This window comes from Cynara cardunculus (assembly GCF_001531365.2).
Source record: "Cynara cardunculus var. scolymus isolate 2C chromosome LG 7, CcrdV1, whole genome shotgun sequence".
NCBI classification, from domain to species: domain Eukaryota; kingdom Viridiplantae; phylum Streptophyta; class Magnoliopsida; order Asterales; family Asteraceae; genus Cynara; species Cynara cardunculus.
Genome location: NC_037534.1, coordinates 8,351,084 through 8,372,922, shown reverse-complemented (window position 1 = coordinate 8,372,922; position 21,839 = coordinate 8,351,084). Strand labels below are relative to the sequence as shown.

The 21,839-nt window shown below is 34.4% G+C and overlaps 2 protein-coding genes across 2 annotated transcripts; one reads left to right on the top strand and one right to left on the bottom strand.

Annotated features, from left to right (window-relative positions):
- The first annotated feature begins 1,638 nt into the window (after nt 1-1,638).
- On the top strand, nt 1,639-9,463 carry LOC112515852 (receptor-like cytosolic serine/threonine-protein kinase RBK1). Its single transcript, XM_025122800.1, has 7 exons — nt 1,639-1,900; nt 1,989-2,549; nt 6,208-6,465; nt 7,863-8,017; nt 8,401-8,480; nt 8,563-8,698; nt 9,133-9,463. Exons 1-7 carry the CDS (start codon nt 1,894-1,896, stop codon nt 9,439-9,441), a joined length of 1,506 nt encoding a protein of 501 aa, XP_024978568.1. The 5' UTR covers nt 1,639-1,893; the 3' UTR covers nt 9,442-9,463.
- A 10,386-nt stretch (nt 9,464-19,849) lies between these two features.
- LOC112515956 (protein SKIP34) lies at nt 19,850-20,391 on the bottom strand. Its single transcript, XM_025122942.1, has one exon. The coding sequence runs from the start codon at nt 20,339-20,341 to the stop codon at nt 20,039-20,041; it is 303 nt and encodes a 100-aa protein (XP_024978710.1). The 5' UTR covers nt 20,342-20,391; the 3' UTR covers nt 19,850-20,038.
- Nucleotides 20,392-21,839: the final 1,448 nt, after the last annotated feature.

Sequence of the window (21,839 nt, the reverse complement as noted above, 5' to 3'; positions counted from 1 at the left end):
TCCTACTACCATCTGCATTTTATTTTGGTTTTCGTCCCTCCATTTTATGGACATCAAGTGCCTCTTAAGCGTCCCTTCGTGCCCCCTAACCTGAGAGCGTCTTGGTCATTATGTTTCTTAATGTGATGCCACCTTTTCACTGAAGAAAATTATGAGCATTTAACATTTAAGAACATCAATGAGAATATACAACAAACACTATGAACATGTATAACAAATTGGTGTAAATTAGTTTTGAAAGTTTGTGATACAAAACCCATGTATTATATAAATACCCCATATCAAAAAACCGTAAATCAAAGTGAAATGAATACCAAAAATCAAAAGCCCTAATTGACTATGGTTCCACAATCAAAACCCTTGCGTCGTGGTACAAGTAGAAGCATCGACGGTGACACAAGCATAAATCAACAATCATAGAAGCAAAAACCGACACATAAACAACGACGAAGGTGCATGCTAGGGGTGCTCACGGCCCGGGTTGATCGGTTTGGAGCCGTTTTAACAACCCAACCCAACCCAATGTTGGCGGTTTGAAAATTTTCAACCCAACCCGACCCGTTCGGTTTGATCGGGTTGTGTTTAAACAACGTAAAATCACATAAAAATAAAGGAAACTTTCCTTTGAAATACGACCGACCATTCAAGATAATATGCAAGTTCATCAAATATTTAGATATTACAATAAAAATGTTTAAACCAAATGATAATACATCAATCAACAACAATAGTTTTGGACGTTTCCAACCCCGATGCTTTCGCTTTCTTGACGTTGAGGTTGGTCATGTCATGATTGTCATCTACAATTCAAAGCTAAAATTAAGGTCGGGCTCATCGGGTTGGTCGGGTTTTTTTGGGCCTGACCCGATTCCAACCAATAAGGTCGGGTTGGCTAATTTTTTTATCGATCATGCATCGGGTTACCTCGGATTAGGTTGGTCGGGTTCATCGGGTTTTTAAGCACCCCTAATGCATGCGATGGTGGTGGTGGGCGTGCAGGCGTTTGTGGTAGTGTCAAAGAAGCAAGGGAGGAAGGAGAGGATGATTTAGAGGAAGATGGACAATGTCTTAGGGGGTAGGGGGTTGATTTTTTAAAGATGATACATCACCAATTTTTTTTGTAAAATAACTAAAATACCCTTCTTTAAACGGAACATAAGTCACTTAACAACATAAAGATACAAGTGTTAGTTGGAAAGACGAATTAGGGGTCGTTTATCAAACACTTATCCGAGTAAGCGCTTACCAAGTCACATGACCTCACCGGATAAATATGGTAAGGACTAAGAATCTTACCCGGTAAGAATGAGACAAAAACCATGAGTCTTATTCGGTAAGTGAGAGCGACGACTCTTACCACGGTAAGCATTACCGGGTGAATTGTTGCAAACAATATCGTTTTAATGAACTAAAATTTTACCCAATAAGTAAATAATAATATTAAATTTTACCGATAAGCATTTACAAGAAAAGAGTTGAAGATAAATAAAATCAGGGGTGATGCAATAAATTTAAAAAGAAAAATGAAAAAAATAAGAAAAGAATTTCCCCTTTTTATTGGAAAAAGGTGTATAAAAATAGACAAATGGTTTGATGACACCACAGAAACCAGAGCATTCTTCTTCCCTCCTCACACTCTCCCTTCAAATCATACCTGCCTCTCAACGCATACTATTTCTCTCCCTTTCTCTCTCTGTGCCATTTAATTTTCGTCCATTCTTTCTCCGGCACCGTCTCCTCCCTTTCTCCGTCACCATCACCATCACCGTCGTCTCCCACTCAGCTACTACTACTAATCATGAACATTGCTTGAATCGGACATAACTTCCCCAACTCTTGTTGTAACTTCACGATTTGATTCAAAACACATCCCATCGATTTAAGCTTATCAAAATGAAAGGTAATGGTTCTTCGATTCTCGAATTGTATATTGTAATTTGTATATGTTTTTTTTTTTTATCACATTCGATTTTCTGTTTGTGCTCTAGGACCCCGAAGATTATCGAGGAGTATAATGAGAAGCCAAAAAAGCCCTGAAATAGAATCGGATGAAAGTTCGAAAAACAAACGGGATCAGGATAATGAAAGCGATGATCAAACGTCTCCAAGAGGCGTGTTGGAAGTCGTTGGATCTGGTTCAGATTCCGATAACAGTAGCTACATAAGTAGAAGCGTGAGCGAGAACAGTTATGACTACGCCTCACGCTCCTGCTTGTCGTTCAAGGCACCTGCGGCGGCAGGATGCGACGGCGACGGGGAAAACAACAGCAATAGCAACATGAATCCGGTGTCTCCGACTTCGGAAATAGTACAGGCGGAGGCGGTGCCATGGAGGAATTTGATTGATAATTTGAAGTGGAAATCATTCAGGAGGTTATCGGCGGCCCCGTTGGTGGCTGGATATGAACTTTCGAGGAAGAGTTTCATGAAGAAATTGGGCAGGAATCATAGCTCGGAGGCCACCATTAACGAATTCTATGTGCCCAAACCTTCGTGGCGGAATTTCAGTTTTGAAGAACTTACGGCGGCTACTAATAGCTTCAGCTCCGGTAAGTATTTGTTCCTCCCATCTGTGCTTACTTTTACTACTCCACTGATGCATGTTAGGGTCTGCTTACCGTCTTTTACTGGTTAATAATTATACCAAGTTTTTGTTGGTTTTCCATCAAGTTTAATTGTCTTTTTCTTTTACCCCTGTAAAAGACTTTATTCAGTGAGAAATAGTGTCATTTACTAACAATCTTATCGAGCCAACATCAGGTTTATATGATGATAAGTGTTTTAATAGATCGTTTTATAGTACTTTAAGTTTATAGGACCAAACAATTGTGAGTCCTATATAAAAACGTTACAATAAGTTTATAGGATATTTTTGGACATATTAACGGGTTTTTAGGACATTTTTGAAGTAAAACCTTCTACAATTGTTTTGACCCTGTCAACTTAAGTCCTATAAAACAATCTATAAACTTAATTTTATAAATGACTCTTACCTGATTAAAACTTACGTGTAAAAAGACTTTACTACACCATTATGATCGATTGAGAATCTTAACGGTAAGTGAGGTAATAACTCTTACCGGTAAACGCCTCTCTTTCTTAAATCATTAATATATATTAATTATGCAAAAAAGATGACCAATGAACAATTTGAGAAGATAATGTTATTAGATTGATGAGTGACAAGTAATTGGCTAAGAAAATAATATTGGAGTATTATTCATATAAAGAAAGCATTATGATGGGAAATGAATTGGACATTCCAGCGTCAAAGCATGCGTAACTTGGTAAAGTTGCACCAGTTTTTTTTATATGATTATGTATATAACCTTTTAATAAATTCAACTTCATGACATTACAAAGTCTTTTATTGTATAAAAGTATTTTATGGATCTAATTGATATATGTATTTCAATAATATTATTGTTATCATTTGTTATTATGGATCATTGCCTGTCGTTATGTAAAGTAGAATTAGAATATTCTTGGTATTATCATGTTACTATATTTCTTATGTCATAAACGTTTGAACATTTAAAGAGATATATAAGTGTCGATAGGGATGGACCCATGAATTTTTTTTACGGTGGCACAATGTAAAGCGGTTGCATCTTCTAAAACAATATGGTTTCACCTTTTACAAAACTAATTTTTTTTTTACCTTATAATGGAGGGATTTAGGCAGATGCCATCATTTACCCTTAACTGAGTCCGTCCCAGAGTGTCGACTAGACCAGTCAAGGTGGTCAAAACTTTTTCAAAATGGCCTTTATAAAAAGACACACATGATCCAACATAAAAGATATGATAATAGTATACTATTAAAAAATGTTCTTGGTCGTATCATTCTTTTACATGAAAAGGAGTACATTTTCTCTAGAAAAGAGGTGCATAGATTATATTTCTTGTCTCATTTACTTGTTTGAATGTTTAAATAGATATATAAATGTTTGATTGAAACTGTCAAAATGGTTGTAACTTTTTCAAAATAATTAAAGATTGTGAATTTGAATTATATGCTTAGTATGCCTAATAAATTGCAAGGAGTTTGTTATCGCTCAGATATGATTTTACTTCTTTAGAAAAGATATCATAACTGACATGAAAGAAAAGATATCATAACTGACACGTGGAACAGAAAATGGCTTAATATGTTAATTAATAATTTGGGAATCCTATGGGATTAGACGAGATGTACAAAAGCTGACTCTGATACTCATAAATACAAAAAAAGATAAAAAGATCCAAACCCATACATGTAAATATATGTGAATCGAGAAGAACATATTTTACTATAAGAAACACAAAGATGTAGATTTTATTTTGTGCCGGTCATTATGTTTTCTTAGAATTCCCTCCCCACTAGATGTTAAGAAACATGGTTGGACCTACGTAGTCACTTGGATATACATATGCGTACTTTGAAAAAGAATGGTAAGCATATATGTCTAACATATTCTTTAAATTAGAGAATAGAGATTTTGAGCTAATTTTTTTGTTGCAATAAATTCTCTAAAACTCTCCAAAATAAGAAATTAGGAGAGATGGTAAATTTTTTTAACTTCGGAGAATTCCGTAAAAATAATGACATTTTTTCCACCAATAAAAGTCATTGAAAATAAATATTTATGAGAAAAAAAACAATATCTTATTAAATACTTTAATAAAAGTAATTAATATTATAATCTCAAAAGTAGAAAATCCATCGGAGTTAATATAATTTTTTAAGGATTTTTATTTTTGATTCTCTATGATTTTGAAAAATTTATTATAAAATTGCTATGTATGTTTTTATAATAAAAATTATTACAATATTGATGAAATCATAAGTTCCAACCAAGAATGGAAAATAAAGATAAATCTGGTGGGGGCAAAAGGACCTGGTCGAAGAGCATACGTTATAATCAAATCTAGGTGTTGCGTCTACTTCATACTCACACCCTACTTTCACTGTTGACAACCTGTCGTTTTGCACTTTACTTGATAATTAATTAATTCTCTCATCGCATCAAGCTGTTTCGGTTTAATTCTTACCATTTTTGTATTGCATGCAATAAACTGTCTTATAAAACGTTCATGGCGTTTAATGGAAGAAAAAAATGGTGTATTTTCTAAAGACGTTACAATAAGTTGTTAGGATGAAGTTGACCAACCTAACTGTTTCTTGTAACGTTTTATAGATCACTTAGAAGAGGGTCCAATTAACCTTTCATATATAAGAATAAGACACTTTCCAAAAGTATCATATATATATATATATATATATATAACAGTTAATATAACAATTTATATTTTTTCTCCTGTTCAACTTGGCTAACTTTTACTTAATAAATGATCATAACACCTCAAGATAAGATTTGGGTTGGTTGTAGAAGTCACATTTTATTGTCATGTATTTGGAAAAAGTTCATGTGTTTGAGGCCAAGTAGGGCATGTGCTTCTTTAGAGTTATGATGGCTATGGGTTGTGGCACAGGCAGTGCACCTGGACTTTGATTTGAGGGTCTAAAAAGACAAAATGTGTGTTGTTTAATGGGTGGAATGGATGCAGTCCTAGGTCGACTCGACATTTTCTGTAAAAAGAATAATCCAAAAACCCCACATGTTCTTCATTAATCATCCTCCATCCCATCGCATTAATATTCATGGCCAAGATACTGCATGTGATGATGTTTCCATTAGTTAATCATCTTCCAAGAATATAAATAGTTACATATAAGTCTCTACATTTTCATACAATGACTAAACAGTCCCTCAGTTTGAAAATACACTGCAAATGTGGGATCTTAAATCCATCAGTATTTGCCTTTCCTGTCTCTAAGTTCTTTTTTGTAGTCTTGCTCTTTTTTATATTTTTTTTAACTTTTAGGGCTAACTTTTTCACACACTTTATCATGTGGGGAGTCTTTTTTTTAATTATATAATATTTATATATGTCAAATACCTACGTATGCTCCTCACCTTTGGTGAGGTTTGAACCCTTGACCTGAAGCTGGACTCTACTAATAGCCCACATACTGCTGGCCCTTGGGTATGCTGTGGAAATTTCATGGAAATAACTATTCTACTTTTTGGGCTAGATCGAGGTCAGGTTTGCGTATCTTAACCATAGACGTTACCTTCGGATGGAATATACTGGGTTTAGTTTTGTATGGTCTGTAAGTACGGTGACCGTGGTTTTGACTTGGGATTAAAATGGTTGTTGTAGACAATTTGCTCGGAAAAGGTGGGCATGCGGAAGTGTATAAAGGATGTTTACCGGATGGACAAATTGTTGCGGTGAAGAAGATAACAAAGAAAGAGAAGAAAGATGAAGATAGAGTTGGGGATTTCTTAACGGAGCTTGGGATCATTGCACATATCAACCATCCAAATGCTGCTAGATTGATCGGCTTCAGTTCTGATAATGATTTGTACCTTGTCCTCCAATATGCACCTCATGGCAGCCTTGCAACTTTACTACACAGTAAGCCATCCTTCTTTCTCTCTATACTTAAATATAACTATTGTCATAACTGTTATGATGCCCAAAACCGTGCACATATGAATATGTTAAGAGGGGTCTCCTGCCCCCTTGATCCACCTCAAGTATACGAGTGCATAACGAGATCATAAATAAAATTGGAATTCAGGAAAATTTGTTTAGAGTTTGATCCGGGGCTCCAGGTGAAGGATTTTGGGGCCAATCGTGGGTCAAACTGCTCTCGGGTTTTTGCCATTGCATACAGCCTGTCACGAGCTTAGCTTTCTGTCCATAAGTGGCAGTTCCTATAACCAGTGGCGGATCTAGAAATCTCTATTATTGGGGGTACATTTAAGAGTGTCAAAAAAAAATTTGAAACCAAATAACTCATTTGAACCAATATGATTTCGGGTTATTTGGTTTCCGGATTAAACGGTTCAGTTATCGAATAAATATAACTTATTCGGTTTGGTTTTCAATTAATTTTTGACTATTTCGGATAAACCGAGACATCATATTGCCATGTACATATTTTACTTTTCAGTTAAATCAAAGCAAATGAACACACTATACATTAATAGTTAGTAGCAATAAATTAGAGGGCAAGAGATCGATAACTTAGATTCAGTTAAAAAAGAAATCAGATAGCAAAATGCCAAGAAATAAAAAATAAAAGACAAACTAGTATCAAACCTTAAATCAAAATAACAAACCCGAATTAAATAACAAATTAAAGAATCCTAAATCAAATAACAATTAAGAAAAAAAATTAATAATTAACAAATAACAATAATTATAAATCTATAAAACAATAAAATGCAAAAAGAAAGTCGGAAAAAATGAAAATAGTGATTAATCAAATCATTAGTATTATAGCAAACAAAATATGAAAAATAAAATGATTTTTAACAGATTGAGACTTGAAATTTAAGGGCGTTTAATTGATCCTTAAAGTAAATGACTCCTTGAAGTAAGAGTTATAAATGAGATGCATAAATTTAGATTTGGAGCCTTACCTTTAATTGTTGGGGGGCCTATAAATAGTTTTTTTTTTTTTTTTAAACCTACCACTCATGCTTTATTTGGGTGTTTCTGGGGGTTAGCCTGTTGGGGGCCTGTGCCCCCTACGCCTTTAGTGTGCATCTGCCAATGTACGCAGACAATACAAGATTGGACTTAACTGTGTTGGACTATTTGTCTGTTTGGTGTCCGGTACGACTAGGACATGATTGGACAAGTTGTGTGTATCATGTTTGGTAAACTCAACATGACAAAATTATTAAAATGACTAGATTGTCCTCCAACATATTTTTTAAGTTATTTGCATATATATAGTTATAAATAATACAAATCAATTAAACAAAATGACCAGTTTAGGTTGATTGATTTTGAATTTCCAGATTCAGAAGAGATTGTGGAGTGGAATATAAGGTTCAAGATTGCCATTGGAATCGCAGAAGGTTTGGAGTATCTCCATTACAACTGTAACAAACGCATAATTCATAGGGACATCACAGCCTCGAACATCTTACTAACAGAAGACTACGAACCCCAGGTTCATTTCTATCTTTTATTATTTAAATAACCCTTAAATTTCATACTTTTGATGATACTGGCATGGAACGGAACCTAAAATAACTTTGGAAACCGGGGACCATTGACAGCAGATACGTGGCATATTAATTAGGAATACAGAGGTATTATTCATCATGAATATTGTAACATATTCATCATGAATGTGTTATTTATGATGAATAACACATCCCATATTCATTAAAGCGTCATTCATGATAAATATTCATCCTGAAAGAGGGACACCTTTTTGCGCCGTGGATGGTAACCGGGTTCCTAATCAATTTTGGGTTCCTAACAGAACTTCCTTCTACTGGGATATGCTAGGTGGTTTGGTTTGATTCATGATTATTTTTGTTTGATCAGATATCAGATTTTGGTCTAGCAAAATGGCTCCCGGAAAGTTGGGCTCAACAAATTGTATCCCCAATCGAAGGGACTTTCGGGTACTAAAAATTTCATCCTTCTGTACTCCTGTTAGTAGCAGATAATCATTTTTGTTGATGTTTCTATGAATTTGTTCTCTAGATATATGGCTCCGGAGTATTTCATGCATGGAGTAATTAATGAGAAGACCGATGTTTTCGCTTTTGGGGTTCTTTTGCTCGAGCTTATCACTGGTCGTCGTGCTGTTGATTCACGTCGACAAAGCCTAGTAATCTGGGTACGTTAAATGACTAAAACAAATCAAGTTTATATGACATCAAAAATGTCTACTTGTCTTGATAGACTTTATTATAGGATCAAATAGTTGTGTCCTATAAAAAAGCGTTGCAACAAGTTTTTGTGTGCGTCTTAACAAAATTTTAAGACAATCTTGAAATAAAGTGATCTATTAATTTTCTATGACATTAATTGGAAAAAAAAATGTCTTCTAAAAAAGTGTGTTCATAGAACATTTCTCAAAAGGGTCTTAATGAAAAGCTAACAAGTTGTTACCACCTTCATAGGATACACAGTTTTTTGGTTTTATAAACTTTTAAGTCTTGTAAACAGTTTGTTAGGGGACTTGGACATTTTTGGTGTTCAGTAAACCCAAATTGAACTGTTGAATCTTTGCAAATCATTATCAAAATTTCATTTTTTCGGTTGTTACAGGCAAAACCGTTGCTTGAGCAAGGTGATGGGAAGGGACTCGTGGATCCTCGATTAGGAAATGACTACGACCTTGTGGAATTAAAACGAGCAATGTTGATTGCTTCATCGTGCATTCATCACATGCCCGATATGCGCCCAAATATCAAACGGGTTTTACAGATACTAAAGGGGGAGAGCCCGGCCGTGGAATTGAGACAGAAAACGTTTGACGGGAGATCATTGATTGCAGACACCTGCGATTTGGAGGATTATACGTGTAAAACGTATCTCAAAGAACTCAATCGTCATCGGGAACTCGTTATGGAATGACGAATCGATTGAGATCGAGATCGAGATCGAATCAGCCATCTTTTCGGAAATCTTTTGTATACACAATATCTCATTGTTCGTGTTTTGCCGATGTCACAAGCTCAATCAAGGGTCAATGGTTTACGATGATCAGCATCGAAGATGCTATCAGAGGACACATATGCTGCTTATGTTTTCACGTTTAGCAGTCGAGCATCGTCCAAAGGTGGATTTCATCGATGTTTTAGTGGGAAATTTCCTGTTTTCCGTTCTCTTTTTCTCTTCGGATGATCGAGTGTTGGTTCTTGTCGATTCAGACGGAAGTTTGAAGCTCCAAAAGGTTGTAAATCATATATTGAGGATATAATATATATATATATATATATATATATTGTATAGTTTGTATCTATTAACTCCATTACGGAGAAGTTGGAAGCTTTTGAAACCAAAATTGGAATGAAGATGATGAATAGCTCATAGAAATCGTATACATCTTCCATTTATTCATCAATGAATCAATTAGTTTTAACAAGCAGACTGCTGTAATATTATTTTAGGCCACTTGTTCGATTAGTTATATATAACTATGGTAGTGGCTTAACGATATAAAAGATGGCTTATTTAGTAAGCTTGGAAGCTTTGTGTAGAAATGCAAGTTTTTTTTTTTTTCTCCAAACATGTTCCTCCAAATTAAAAAACATGCTTATTTTATCTATGAAAAACCTTGTCAAACAAAAATCTTACCAATCCACATAGATTGCTCAATCTATACATAATTTAATGAAAAACCAAACAAACAGCCTCTTAGAGGTGACTAACAGGCGGCAATTGGCAGAAGTAGACATGGCATCTTTAATAGGGTCCGCATAATCCATCATGGTTAACTGAAACCAAGTGTGTGAGGCCGTTTACCTAAATGCTTACCGAGTAAGCGTTTACCAACACTCTCAATCACCTTATCGAGTAAGATTCCTGATCTGTCAAAACGATATTGTATGCAACAATTTTCCCGTTAAGTAGTCGCTACCTTCACTTACCGGTTAAGACTCTTAGTCCTTGTCAATTGTCATTGCTCTTACCCGGTAAGATTTTTAATTATTGGCATGTTTATTTTTTAAAGTAAATATCCTAATAAACGTAGGTAAGCATTTGATATAAGTGACCCGGATATGTAATTGGTGGGCACAATTACTTGCCCTGTCCAAAAAGCAAATCGGGCCTACACTCTGGAAATGGGTATCTTTTTGAAGAAGTTAGGCAGTCACCATTGGGCAACAATATTCATATGAGTTAGGACTTAGGAGGAGGTATGAAATCCAAGATAAGCTAGAATTTGAGATCATTAATGATATTAATGATACGAGTCGAGCTCAAGTATTAATATACTTTATTTGAACTCTATAGTCATTTATCAAGTTCGAACTCGACTCGAAAGTTAACGAATAGTTAAAAACTAAACTCGAACTTGATTGCAATTTTTTAAATTCGAACTCGAGCTAGAACTCATTTGAAGCTTGAAACAAGCTCGACCATTGAAATTTATGAATTTTAAGGGTCTTCTTTTATAAATTTTAAAACTTAAAAGTGTTGTCTTAATTCTTATAAAATTAAAGGGATCCACTTCAAACTTCATAATAAAAAAGACAAAGTTATAAATTTTATTCACCTCCTTATCTTTTTATAACATTTTTCCTTCTTTCCTTTACCATCTTTCTTCTAATGTGAGACAATTTCACCAACACTTTTATCCTTTTTTTTGTCTTTTTTAAATTATGATTTTAATATAAAAAAACAATTGATTAGTTTTTATAATTAAAAAATGCATAATTTTGTTCAAATATCTAAAATATAACGCATTTTTATTATTTACATTTTTATAAATTTTATTATAAAAACTGATTATATTTTAAAACTAATTATATATAAAATAATCGAGTATCTCAAAAGCTTTTTCAAGTCGAGTATTAAGTAGCTTGACTCGACTCGTTAATATGTCCAATCGAGTGTTGACCGAGTAGCTCGCGAGTTGTCTCGTATCGTTTACACGACTAAATGATACCATAAAATGAAGAACAAAAATGAAATTTAAGATAGATTTGATTCGTAAAATAGAATTTGTTGGAATTGAAAGGTATAACATAAATATATGAAGTCGTGTACCATGGTAATACCGTACCGTACCGAATTATTTATTTATTAAGTTTAAGTAGTTATACAACATATTTTGATTTTAAATTTTAAATTTTAAATTATCCTGTTCCAAATTTTGCTAAATTATAATATGGATTGATATATAAAATTTGATTGTATTTATTCACCTTACTCTAACAACCTTAGGAACTCGTTCACACCTCCACGGTCCATCGACACTCATCAATTGCAGTTTGTAGTAGACTATAAGGGGTCGTTTACCAAACACTTACCCGGTAAGTGCTTACCGGTAAAACTTAACACTATTGTTTACTTATTGGGTAAGATTTTAGTCCACCAAAACGACATCGCATGCAACAATTTATCCGGTAAGCGCTTACCGTGGTAAGAGTCGTCACCTCACTTACTGGGTAAGACTCATGGTCCTTGTCTCGCTCTTACCGGGTAAGATTTTTGGTCCTTACCATATTCATTCGGTGAGGTAACATGACTTGGTAAGCGCTTACCCCGATAAATGTTGGTAAACGGCCCCTTAGTCCTTCTCTCGCTCTTACCGGATAAGATTCATGGTTCTTACCATATTCATCCGGTGAGGTAACATGACTTAGTAAATGCTTATCCAGATAAACGTTTGGTAAACAACCCCTAATAGTGAATACTTGTATTATATTAAGATTATTTGAATATTGTTATAGGTAGGGATAAATGATACAACACATAGCAACATATTATGTGATGTTCGATCGTTTTAGTACATCTAGATCTAGTTGGTGAAGATGTCAATTTAAATAAAGTTCTAACTTCAACTTTTGCAATGTTGATACAATACCGCACCAACATGTACCAACCAAAAGAAGTTGGTAACAGATATAGTTGGTTGGTACATGATATAAAATTTTACATACCAATTATAATTAGTTAACAGATGATATATAAAAAAAACCATGATACCATCTTCATTCCTACAAATACCCATCTCTACAAGCATATCTCATCTCTTATGATAGGATGAAACATGAGATTGGTCCCCCAAAACCTCCGTGAGAACACTCCATAAACACCCGGGGCATACATATTAACATACATACATATATACATACACGTATTTATGTATATAAAAGATGTTGGTCCCCCTTGATTTCCATAAACACAGTACTCACACCCTTATACACACACACACACACACAGTGACCTAAGAATTGGATTTGCATAGACCTTCCAAAACCCATTTTCTTAGATTTACTGTAAATTTTACATTGTGCATTCCTCAAAACTACTGTTTTTCAACGATAGAAAACCAAACTTGTTCCGAATATTACTAAGGAAAACATGCATGATCGTACATGATGTCCAACGTCAGTATGAAATTGACAATCAAACTTAAATAAGAACGTGTTTACTCTTAAAAAAAGTAACATAATTAACCACTAGAATCTCAATCCTCCCTACTTTCTTTCATCTTCAAACCAAGCTTAAGCTCTCCATCATACAAGCTAATCCTCCAAACTTTTGGTAAAGTTCCACTAAACCCCCCCTAAATTTAGTTCTTATTTATTCTTACAAAATTTACTCTTCTATAGTATCATTTATAAAAGATTTTTTTTTGGTTGTTATAGATTGATCTGGTGCATCTTGATTCATCTCATCCTAATATGCATATAAGGGTAGAGATTCCTTCTTACGCTTCTCATCTTAACTCTCTTTTTCACCAGAATCCAACCCTGTCTATGTAACTATTTTTTTTCTTGATGTTATTACATTTTGTTGTGGACAATAACCGGAATATGAACTATAGCTTATATTTGGGAATATAAAAGATAAGGTTTTTCTTTGTAAAAATCTTGTAACTATTTGTATTGATCCAAGAAAAAAAAACCTCCAACAAAATCGAAGACTAGTTGAAGTAAGGTCAAGATCGTTACCAAAGTGGATTGGTTTGTCATTTAGCCGAAAGAAGATTAATGCATGATAAAGTCAAATAGTAGTTTGACAAATATTACTACTGGCATGCCGGATTTTGCAGTGCAAACTTTCTAGCAAGTTTGACTCACCAACTCTACCACACTCATCCTAGTATAGAAACATGTTTAGCATGCCAGTCAAAGTAAGTTCTAAAAATACTATTTTAATAGTATCATAGTTCCTTTACCGCTCCCTCTTCATACATAAGGATGAGTTAGGTTAACAAGTATCTACATCGACTTTAAATGGCTGAAATGAAAAGTACAAACATGCATGAATCATCAAATCAAATAAAGAACACAAGCGTCAAGGTTGGCTAGCAAAATTTAGTGGGTGTTTGGTTGGTGGTATTAGAAAGATGATATAATGCGATGGACTACGTGACTATCAAGTTTCTTTTTTGTTTTTTTTATTATTAATTAATTTTAAGAAATCTCTAATAATATAATTGAATGGAATGAAAATAATGATTCCGATTCTACCATCTTCTAATTACTAATCTCATCTTCATTCCTTAAAACGAACCAAACACCCTCTAATCTTAATGCAATGGTAGCTATAAGAGGTCATCCTTATCATATGTTGCAACTCTCATGTCTTGAAAGAACTTCTGAGTGATAGTTTCTTAGTTAAAATCGGCTCACCATCTGAAAAACCATCCAAGTACTTTAGATATGAAAGAGTACGTCATTCTTTCACTCTTTCGGTTGTTAGTAAATTTGTCACAGTCAAATTGTTTAGGATCATGTCTTACTTTCCTAACTTGTACAACATATATGTAATTCTCGGTTTTAATACAAAATATAGAACCAAAAGCGAAAATTTATGGGTAATGCTTTTTGGGTTTTTTATAAGCTTTATGACAATGGTAGTACTACTCTTTATACCATAAGTGTTTTTTATTATTTTAAAAAAACTAAAAGGCAAAACCCAATTGCCGAAAATGTACTTTTAATATTTTCACCTTTTAAAAATGTGATTTGGCAACAATTTTTTTCACACCCTCTCAACATCATTCTTTCACTCTCAAGAACCATTAAACCACTACCCTTAGTAATTTAGTATTATATATAGTATATATAAATGTGTATGTGTATATATGTATATATTTGTGTAGTATATATACATATTTTGGTGTATATATATATTTCCGCCTTGAGGCTTAGGCCTCGCCTCGTTGATCGAAAACGACCAAATGCTCGATTTCGCCTTTTAAAACCTTGAGCAAGACTACTGAAAGAAAGTAAACAACAAACTATTTTACACCCCAAATTCCGAATTAAAAACGTCATATATATCTATATATATATATATATGTATGTATGTGTGTGTAGTATATATACATATTTTGGTGTATACATATTTCCGTCTCGAGGCTTACGCCTTGCCTCGTTAATGGAAAATGCCTCGATGCTCGATTTCGCCTTTTAAAACCTTGGACGAGACTATTGAAAGAAAGTAAACAACAAATCTTTTTACACCCCAAATCCCAAATCAAAAACGTTTTAACATCACATGCATCAAGTATTTCCCTAAAAAGAAAAAAACAAACCAGAACAAAAAATCAATATGTTCTTTTTGGTGATCATAGGTGTCTGAGTTAACTTGCACACAACTCAATTAATTTCATGTGACCCTAAAAAATAGCCAAAAAATCCCCAATGACCTTGAACGTACTCGAATAGATGACCTATAAGTAGGAGTGCTCATGGGTTGGGTTGTTTGAACAACTCAACCCAATGCTTGCGGTTTGAAAATCTTAACCCAAACGAAAGTACAACCCTACCCAAACCAAACCAAACCAAACCATACGAGTTGGTCGGGTTGATACTTTGGTACATTACAATATTCTTCTAACCTTAAATATGTTATTTCTCTACTCATAATTTCTTTTTCATCATCAACCATTTGATACAACTTATCCATATTTCTTACGTATATTACATTCAGTTAATTTTCTCAATCTACGTATATATGTGTACAGTTACTGAACATATATACGAATGAGTTATATAGAGATGTGAATAGATTGTAAAGATGTGTATATGAATAGCATATGTGATAGTGTAATTGTCTAATGTATATATTAAAAGAAATTCAACAATCATATTAAATCCAAGAAATAATTGGATATTGGGTTCATCAGATTGAGTTCAAATAATAATAACCCAATATCAACCCAATACCGACGGTTTGAAAATTTTACAACTCGATTAGACATCAGATTGAGTTATTTCACGTTGGGTTGGGTTGAGTTGACCGGGTTTATCAGGTTGGTCGGGTTTTTGAGCACTCCTACCTATAAGAGCCCAAAAATCCAAACTTGTTTGCACTAATCTATCATAGTTGCAAAAGAAAAATCAACATGTTAATTACTTTTTAATATAAGAAGCTTTCAACTTGATTTCAATCTTCAACACCATCCCAAGAAAGTCAATTAAACTATGAATTATGATTCTGTTCATGAGTTCCTCAGGCTCCTAAAACATTTTCATCCCAAAATAAATGATCATTTTTCTATTTTAATTTGTTTCAAAATAAGAGTCCGCTCTTAAAAGCATATATCTGCTTTTCAATTTTACCCTTAATTATGATAGTAAGAAATCCATTACTCCTTTTATTGTTGAAGATAAAATTGTCATTTTGTAATTATACAATTTTAAAACCGTAAACTTTTCTAAAACATTTATTTTGTGACAGAGAGACACAAAATATATGCTATTACACTTTCCAAGAGACAAAAAGCTGAAGATTGGGGCTAACATTGATATAGTACATACATGCATATCCATACATGATTTATATCCTACTAGTTGTGTACCTGTGCAATGTAGCGGGAGCCATGAATTTTAACGATTTTGAAACTTCACGGGTTTTATTAGAGAAAATTTAACGATGATATAAGTTACACATGGCTTTTACATATTAATACAATTTGAATAAATAAGAGTTATGGTTCAAATTACAGCCTATCGATGAAAAAAATTATATGACAGTTTAAAATCCAACATATTTAAACGACTCCATAAATGTGTTCGATTTAAACCAAGAGCAAAGAATCAAGAGACCAAAACCAAGACCGAGAGTTCTAGAGCAATGAATGAGAGAACGTTTAATAACTCTTGGTGAATATCAGTTTAAATCTCACCTTAGGGGATGAGGAGAAGACATTGAGGTATGAAAGGGGGAAGACATGAGTGAAATGTGTCAAAAGCATCTTGGGAACATAAAAAGAAAAGATAATAATGTGCATTGGTAACCTGTACTAGGGAAAAGTCCAAAAAAACCCAATGGACTTTAATGTTTGGAATGATTAAGTCATTGGATAATTTTTGGAACAGATAAACCCTTGGACATTTCAAAACCTATTAAATAACTCTTTGGACTTTCTAAAAGCTGTTAAATACATCTTTAAGATAACCGGCAACCTTTTTTTAGCTGGTAAAAATACAAATTAGATGACCTATTTGCTTACTACTTACGGTTTATACTCAATTCGATCTGCTCTTAGTGACCGATTTGCTTACTGTTTACATTCACAATCGATGATTTGCTGCCCAAAATAAGGGTCAAGGTTTTCCATTTTTAGGTTTGATTCAACTTCAAATGGGTTTTGATGATGATTGATGAACATGTTTGTAATTTTGATTCAACCTCAAGGACTGATTTGTGATTCAATTTCAGATGGGTTTTGGGATTTCTCCTTTGATTTTGGTTCAACATCAAGGAATGGCTTGCAACACCGATAAGGAGGGGGAAGAAAATGTTCCAGCACTGGAGGGGAAGAAGATCAAGATGGGTGTGAGGGATTTTGATTCAGCCTCAAGGAAAGGAAGAAAACACGCTGCTGCTATTGGAGGTACCGAATGCTTCAACGTAAACCCCCTATCACGGCTGCCCTTCTTGCTGCCAATACTCTCCTTTATATACGACCTATTTTTCTTCATTGTTTCCTTCCTCCCATTGGTGATGTCTAGTTCAATCCACTATCTCATTTTCAAGGTAGGTTTTAATTAGGGAAGGGGAGAAGAGCGAAGCTCAATCTCGATATCGATGGTCACCTATGGACTGTGGTTTTTCCCTTCAATCTCGATGGTCACCTGTGGTTTCTTCTCTAGATAAAAGTTTCTGGGTTGAACACGATCTTGAACTTGGGTTTATGTCGCCGAAGAAGAACGTAGCTCAATCTCAATATTGATCGGTGGAGAAGAATAAGAGGGTCGGGAGAGACCAAGATGGTCACCGGATGGAAGGGACAAGGTTCTCTCAATGGATGAAGGATGATGTTTGTGGCGCGTGTGTGTGTATATATATTAATTTGTATTTTTACCTGCTAAAGAGGTTGCCGGTTATCTTAAAGATGTATTTAACAGGTTTTATAAAGTCCAAGAAGTTATTTAACAGGTTTTAAAATATCCAATGACTTATTTGTTCCAAAAAATTGTCCAAAAACTTAATCATTTCAAACACTAAAGTCCATTGAGTTTTTTTGAACTTTTTCCTTATTTTAATTATAGATTAAGAGATTTTAATATTGAATGCATAAAGTAGTAGTACTTAATGCATTATGAGTTGCTTTTTAAGACTTTTAAGACTTTGTGCATAAATGTATAGTACTTTGTGCATTAAAAATTGTTTTTAAGACTTTTGATAAATCTGGTTTATAAGGTAGTATATATATATATATATATATATANTTTTAAGACTTTTGATAAATCTGGTTTATAAGGTAGTATATATATATATATATATATATATATATATATATATATATATATATATATATATATGATAGAATTCAAATAGAGATTTTAACTTCAAATCAAAGTTGGTTAAGATGCACCAAAACAATTTTTCTATCATCTATGAACAAAAGCCCAACTGTATGTTTAGAACTTATTGTCAAAACTCAAGGACCTGTTTGGTTGGTTTAAAGGTTATAATCCCTCCAAATCCAGTACCAGTTACCATAAATTGGAAGCAATTCCTAAGCCATATGATAACACACAAAGTAACATATAAACTAAACACAACTGAAAGCAATTGGTCCTCCATGGAACTACTGAATTGGTTCAAATAGACTGCTTTATGGGACTAAGTTTATAGGACCAAATAATAATGTCATATATAAAAGTGTTACAATAAGCTTATAACACTCTTTGGAACGACTTAACAAGTGATTTAGACTATTACCTTTTTTATTAGAAACTTTTAAGAAGCGTCATATGAATACAGTTTTTCACAGGACATTAGTTTTTATAAGACATTTTCCAAATGATGTCGTAAATTTTTTAACAGGATGTTATATTTCAAAACTGTCCTCAAAACTTGTTTATGATGTCCCAAACTGTCCTAAAAACTTTTACAAGAACGCACAAGTGTTCGGTCCTATAAACTTAACTCTTATAAAGCAGTATATCATGACAATTGGACATTTTTTTGGCATTTTATAAACCCGATATTGTTGTAGTTATTCCAATACTTTTTCCCAAACTGTGCTCTACCTGAACTCATAAAAGCTCATATGCTCATGGGTAGGAGACCATAACATTGACTACAAATTTACATTTATCAGGAAATAAGCATATAATAACTTATGAATGTTACCAAATATTGCAGTGCAAAAATGATGCCATTTTCACAGTAAAAACTGAACTTTGAGAAGCCAGAACCAAATTTTAATCAACAAAAAATGATTGACCAACTACTTAGACATAATGTGACAAGAGATTACATCATATCTTCTGACAGTATAGAGGAAGAGTATAGCATTGCAATTTCCAGACTATGACCATTACTGTCCACCATAAACCAAACCAAACTACACAGATCTGTTCTCTGTCTAAAAGAGTAGAGAGGCTGTTTTCATGAAGACACCTGACTTGAGAAGAAGTGTAAGCAAAAAGTATTTGACAAAGACCTTTACACCCCACCATAGAAGGACCAAATTCAAATAATATTCTTGCATTATTGTCAACCTAGAATCTGCATCACCATTGATGGCAAACTAACATTTGCCAATGACAATTAGGAGAAAAAGCATTCTAGTTCTACACATATCACTAAGATACATGAAAGTTTAATGGAAGGTAGGAAACTAGGATGTTGAATTGGCTCAAAATCTGCTATTTTTTCTGCTTTTGAAAACGAGCTCCCAATTAGATAAGAAACCATGTATTCCATGTCCCTGAAACTAGGTAAAAGTTTCATGAAAAAGGCACTCAAAACTGGACCCAAAAAGTTCATCACACAAAGCCCTTTGATATCACCTTTAAACCACTAAGTGCAGAATTAAAAACCATTTAAGAAATAATCTGTGAAATTGGGGGAAATGCAAGTTGGTAAACCAGAGAAATATGACAGATATGACATCAGATTGATCGATAAAGAGACAAAAAGAGTGCAAATACACCTATTATTATACACAAATAGACATACATGAATTGCATATTGAAAGTAAATCATGGAAACCATACACTTCTAGTTTTTATTCAAAACTGAAAACTTATTTGGGTACCGGAGATTGAGAGACAAGAAGGGAAAGTTGATGTTGTTGATCGAGAAATCTTTGTTTGAGATAGGTTTGAAGAATCTCCATTACAGACACGAAACGTTTCATCTCAAAAAGCTTTTTGCTGAGTTCCGCCTCTCGTGCCCTAGCTCGTTGCAGCTGTGCCTCCGTCTCCGCCAATCGCAATCTCAGACTTTCCACCACCGCCGTGTTTACATCCGTCGTTGGCCGAGCCCTGACAGTCGAAGGAGTTATTTCTTCGCCGGACGGTGGTAATCGCTGGGAACCGTAGCACATGATGGCGCGGCGATGATCGGAGAATCGGTGCGTCTCTGAGAATCGAGGGTGAGAAGGGGAGAGAGAGAGAGAGAGAGAGAGAGAGAGAGAGAGAGAGAGAGCTGGGAAGTTGTTGAATTGAAGTTTGGGGCTTTTATTTGTCTGCTGGTTTCGAGAAAACTTTTCAATTTGATCCTTCGATTACGTGGTTATTACACTTTGGTCCCTCAATATGAAAAACGTTTACAGTCAGATCCCATGATATAAAAATTAGAGTAGTCAACTCTGCATTAGGTCAGTGATTAAGGTGGGTCAGTGATTCATGTTCTGTTTTGTTTGATGTGCTAAATGTATTTATGTATAATATTATAAAGTATTTGATAAAAAAATTTAAAAACTATTTTTTATGCATAAAGTATCGTTTATTGATTCGTATTACTTAAAAATCAAGATTACAAGTAAATTTTGCATAAGTACAACTTATTAAAGCTTAATATTTGAATTTGTGTAACTAACTGCGTATAAACATAATCAAATAGGGTGCGTTTGGTAGGCAGAACAGGGTGGGACAGGACAGAACAGAACACACTTGTACCATGTTTGTTATGGCTTTATGTGGGACTAACTAGAACTAACTAGAACAAGGGTGGGACACGGAAGTCCACCCTTTACCCCTGGAACTAACTAGAACAAGGAATTTTTTACCCCTTTACCCTCAATCCCTTCCACCGTCTTCTTCATCCCCTTCACAGCGTCTCAATCGGCGACCCTCCATCGCACACCCTCAATCGACGACCCTCCATCGCACACCCTCAATCGGCGACCCTCCATCGCACAGCCTCAATCGGCGACCCTCCATCGCACAGCCTCAATCGGCGACCCTCCATCGTACACCCTCCATCTCGACGGCGACGACACCCTCCATCGCACACCCTCCATCTCGACGGCGACGACACCCTCCATCGCACACCCTCCATCTCGACGGCAACGGGAGTTCTAGTCCATACACACAATCCGCCTCCATCACATTACCTTCTCCTTCATCAGGTATATGATTGCCCTAACCTTCTCCTTCTCCATCGCTATGTTTGAATCGATTTAGGGTTTGCTAGGTTTGAATCGATTTAGGGTTTATGCTAAGAGGATTACAACAACTACATTTTTACCAGCTTGTTTATGCTAAGAGGATTACATCAACTACATTTTTACCAGCTTGTTTATGCTAAGAGGATTACAGCAATCGATTTAGGGTTTACATTGATTATGATTGCTGAATGTTGTTGTTGATGAATTGGTTTACATTGATTATAATTGCTGAATTGATTATGATTGCTGAATGTTGTTGTTGATGAATTGGTTTACATTGATTATAATTGCTGAATTGATTATGAGAGTTTACTTGATTTCATAGTGAAAAAACACTAAACAACTCACGGGGTAAATTGGTCATTTTAACCAGTTCTGTCCTGTCCTGTCCTGTCTTACCAAACGCTGAACAGCTGTCCTGTCCTGTCCCGTC

Bases quoted from the DNA above. Each gene is read 5' to 3' on its own strand.
- LOC112515852 (XM_025122800.1), top strand. The intron at 2,550-6,207 runs GTAAGTATTTGT...TGGTTGTTGTAG, and splicing joins TACTAATAGCTTCAGCTCCG to ACAATTTGCTCGGAAAAGGT. The intron at 8,018-8,400 runs GTTCATTTCTAT...TTGTTTGATCAG, and splicing joins CAGAAGACTACGAACCCCAG to ATATCAGATTTTGGTCTAGC.
- LOC112515956 (XM_025122942.1), bottom strand. From the start codon at position 20,341: ATGTGCTACGGTTCCCAGCGATTACCACCGTCCGGCGAAGAAATAACT.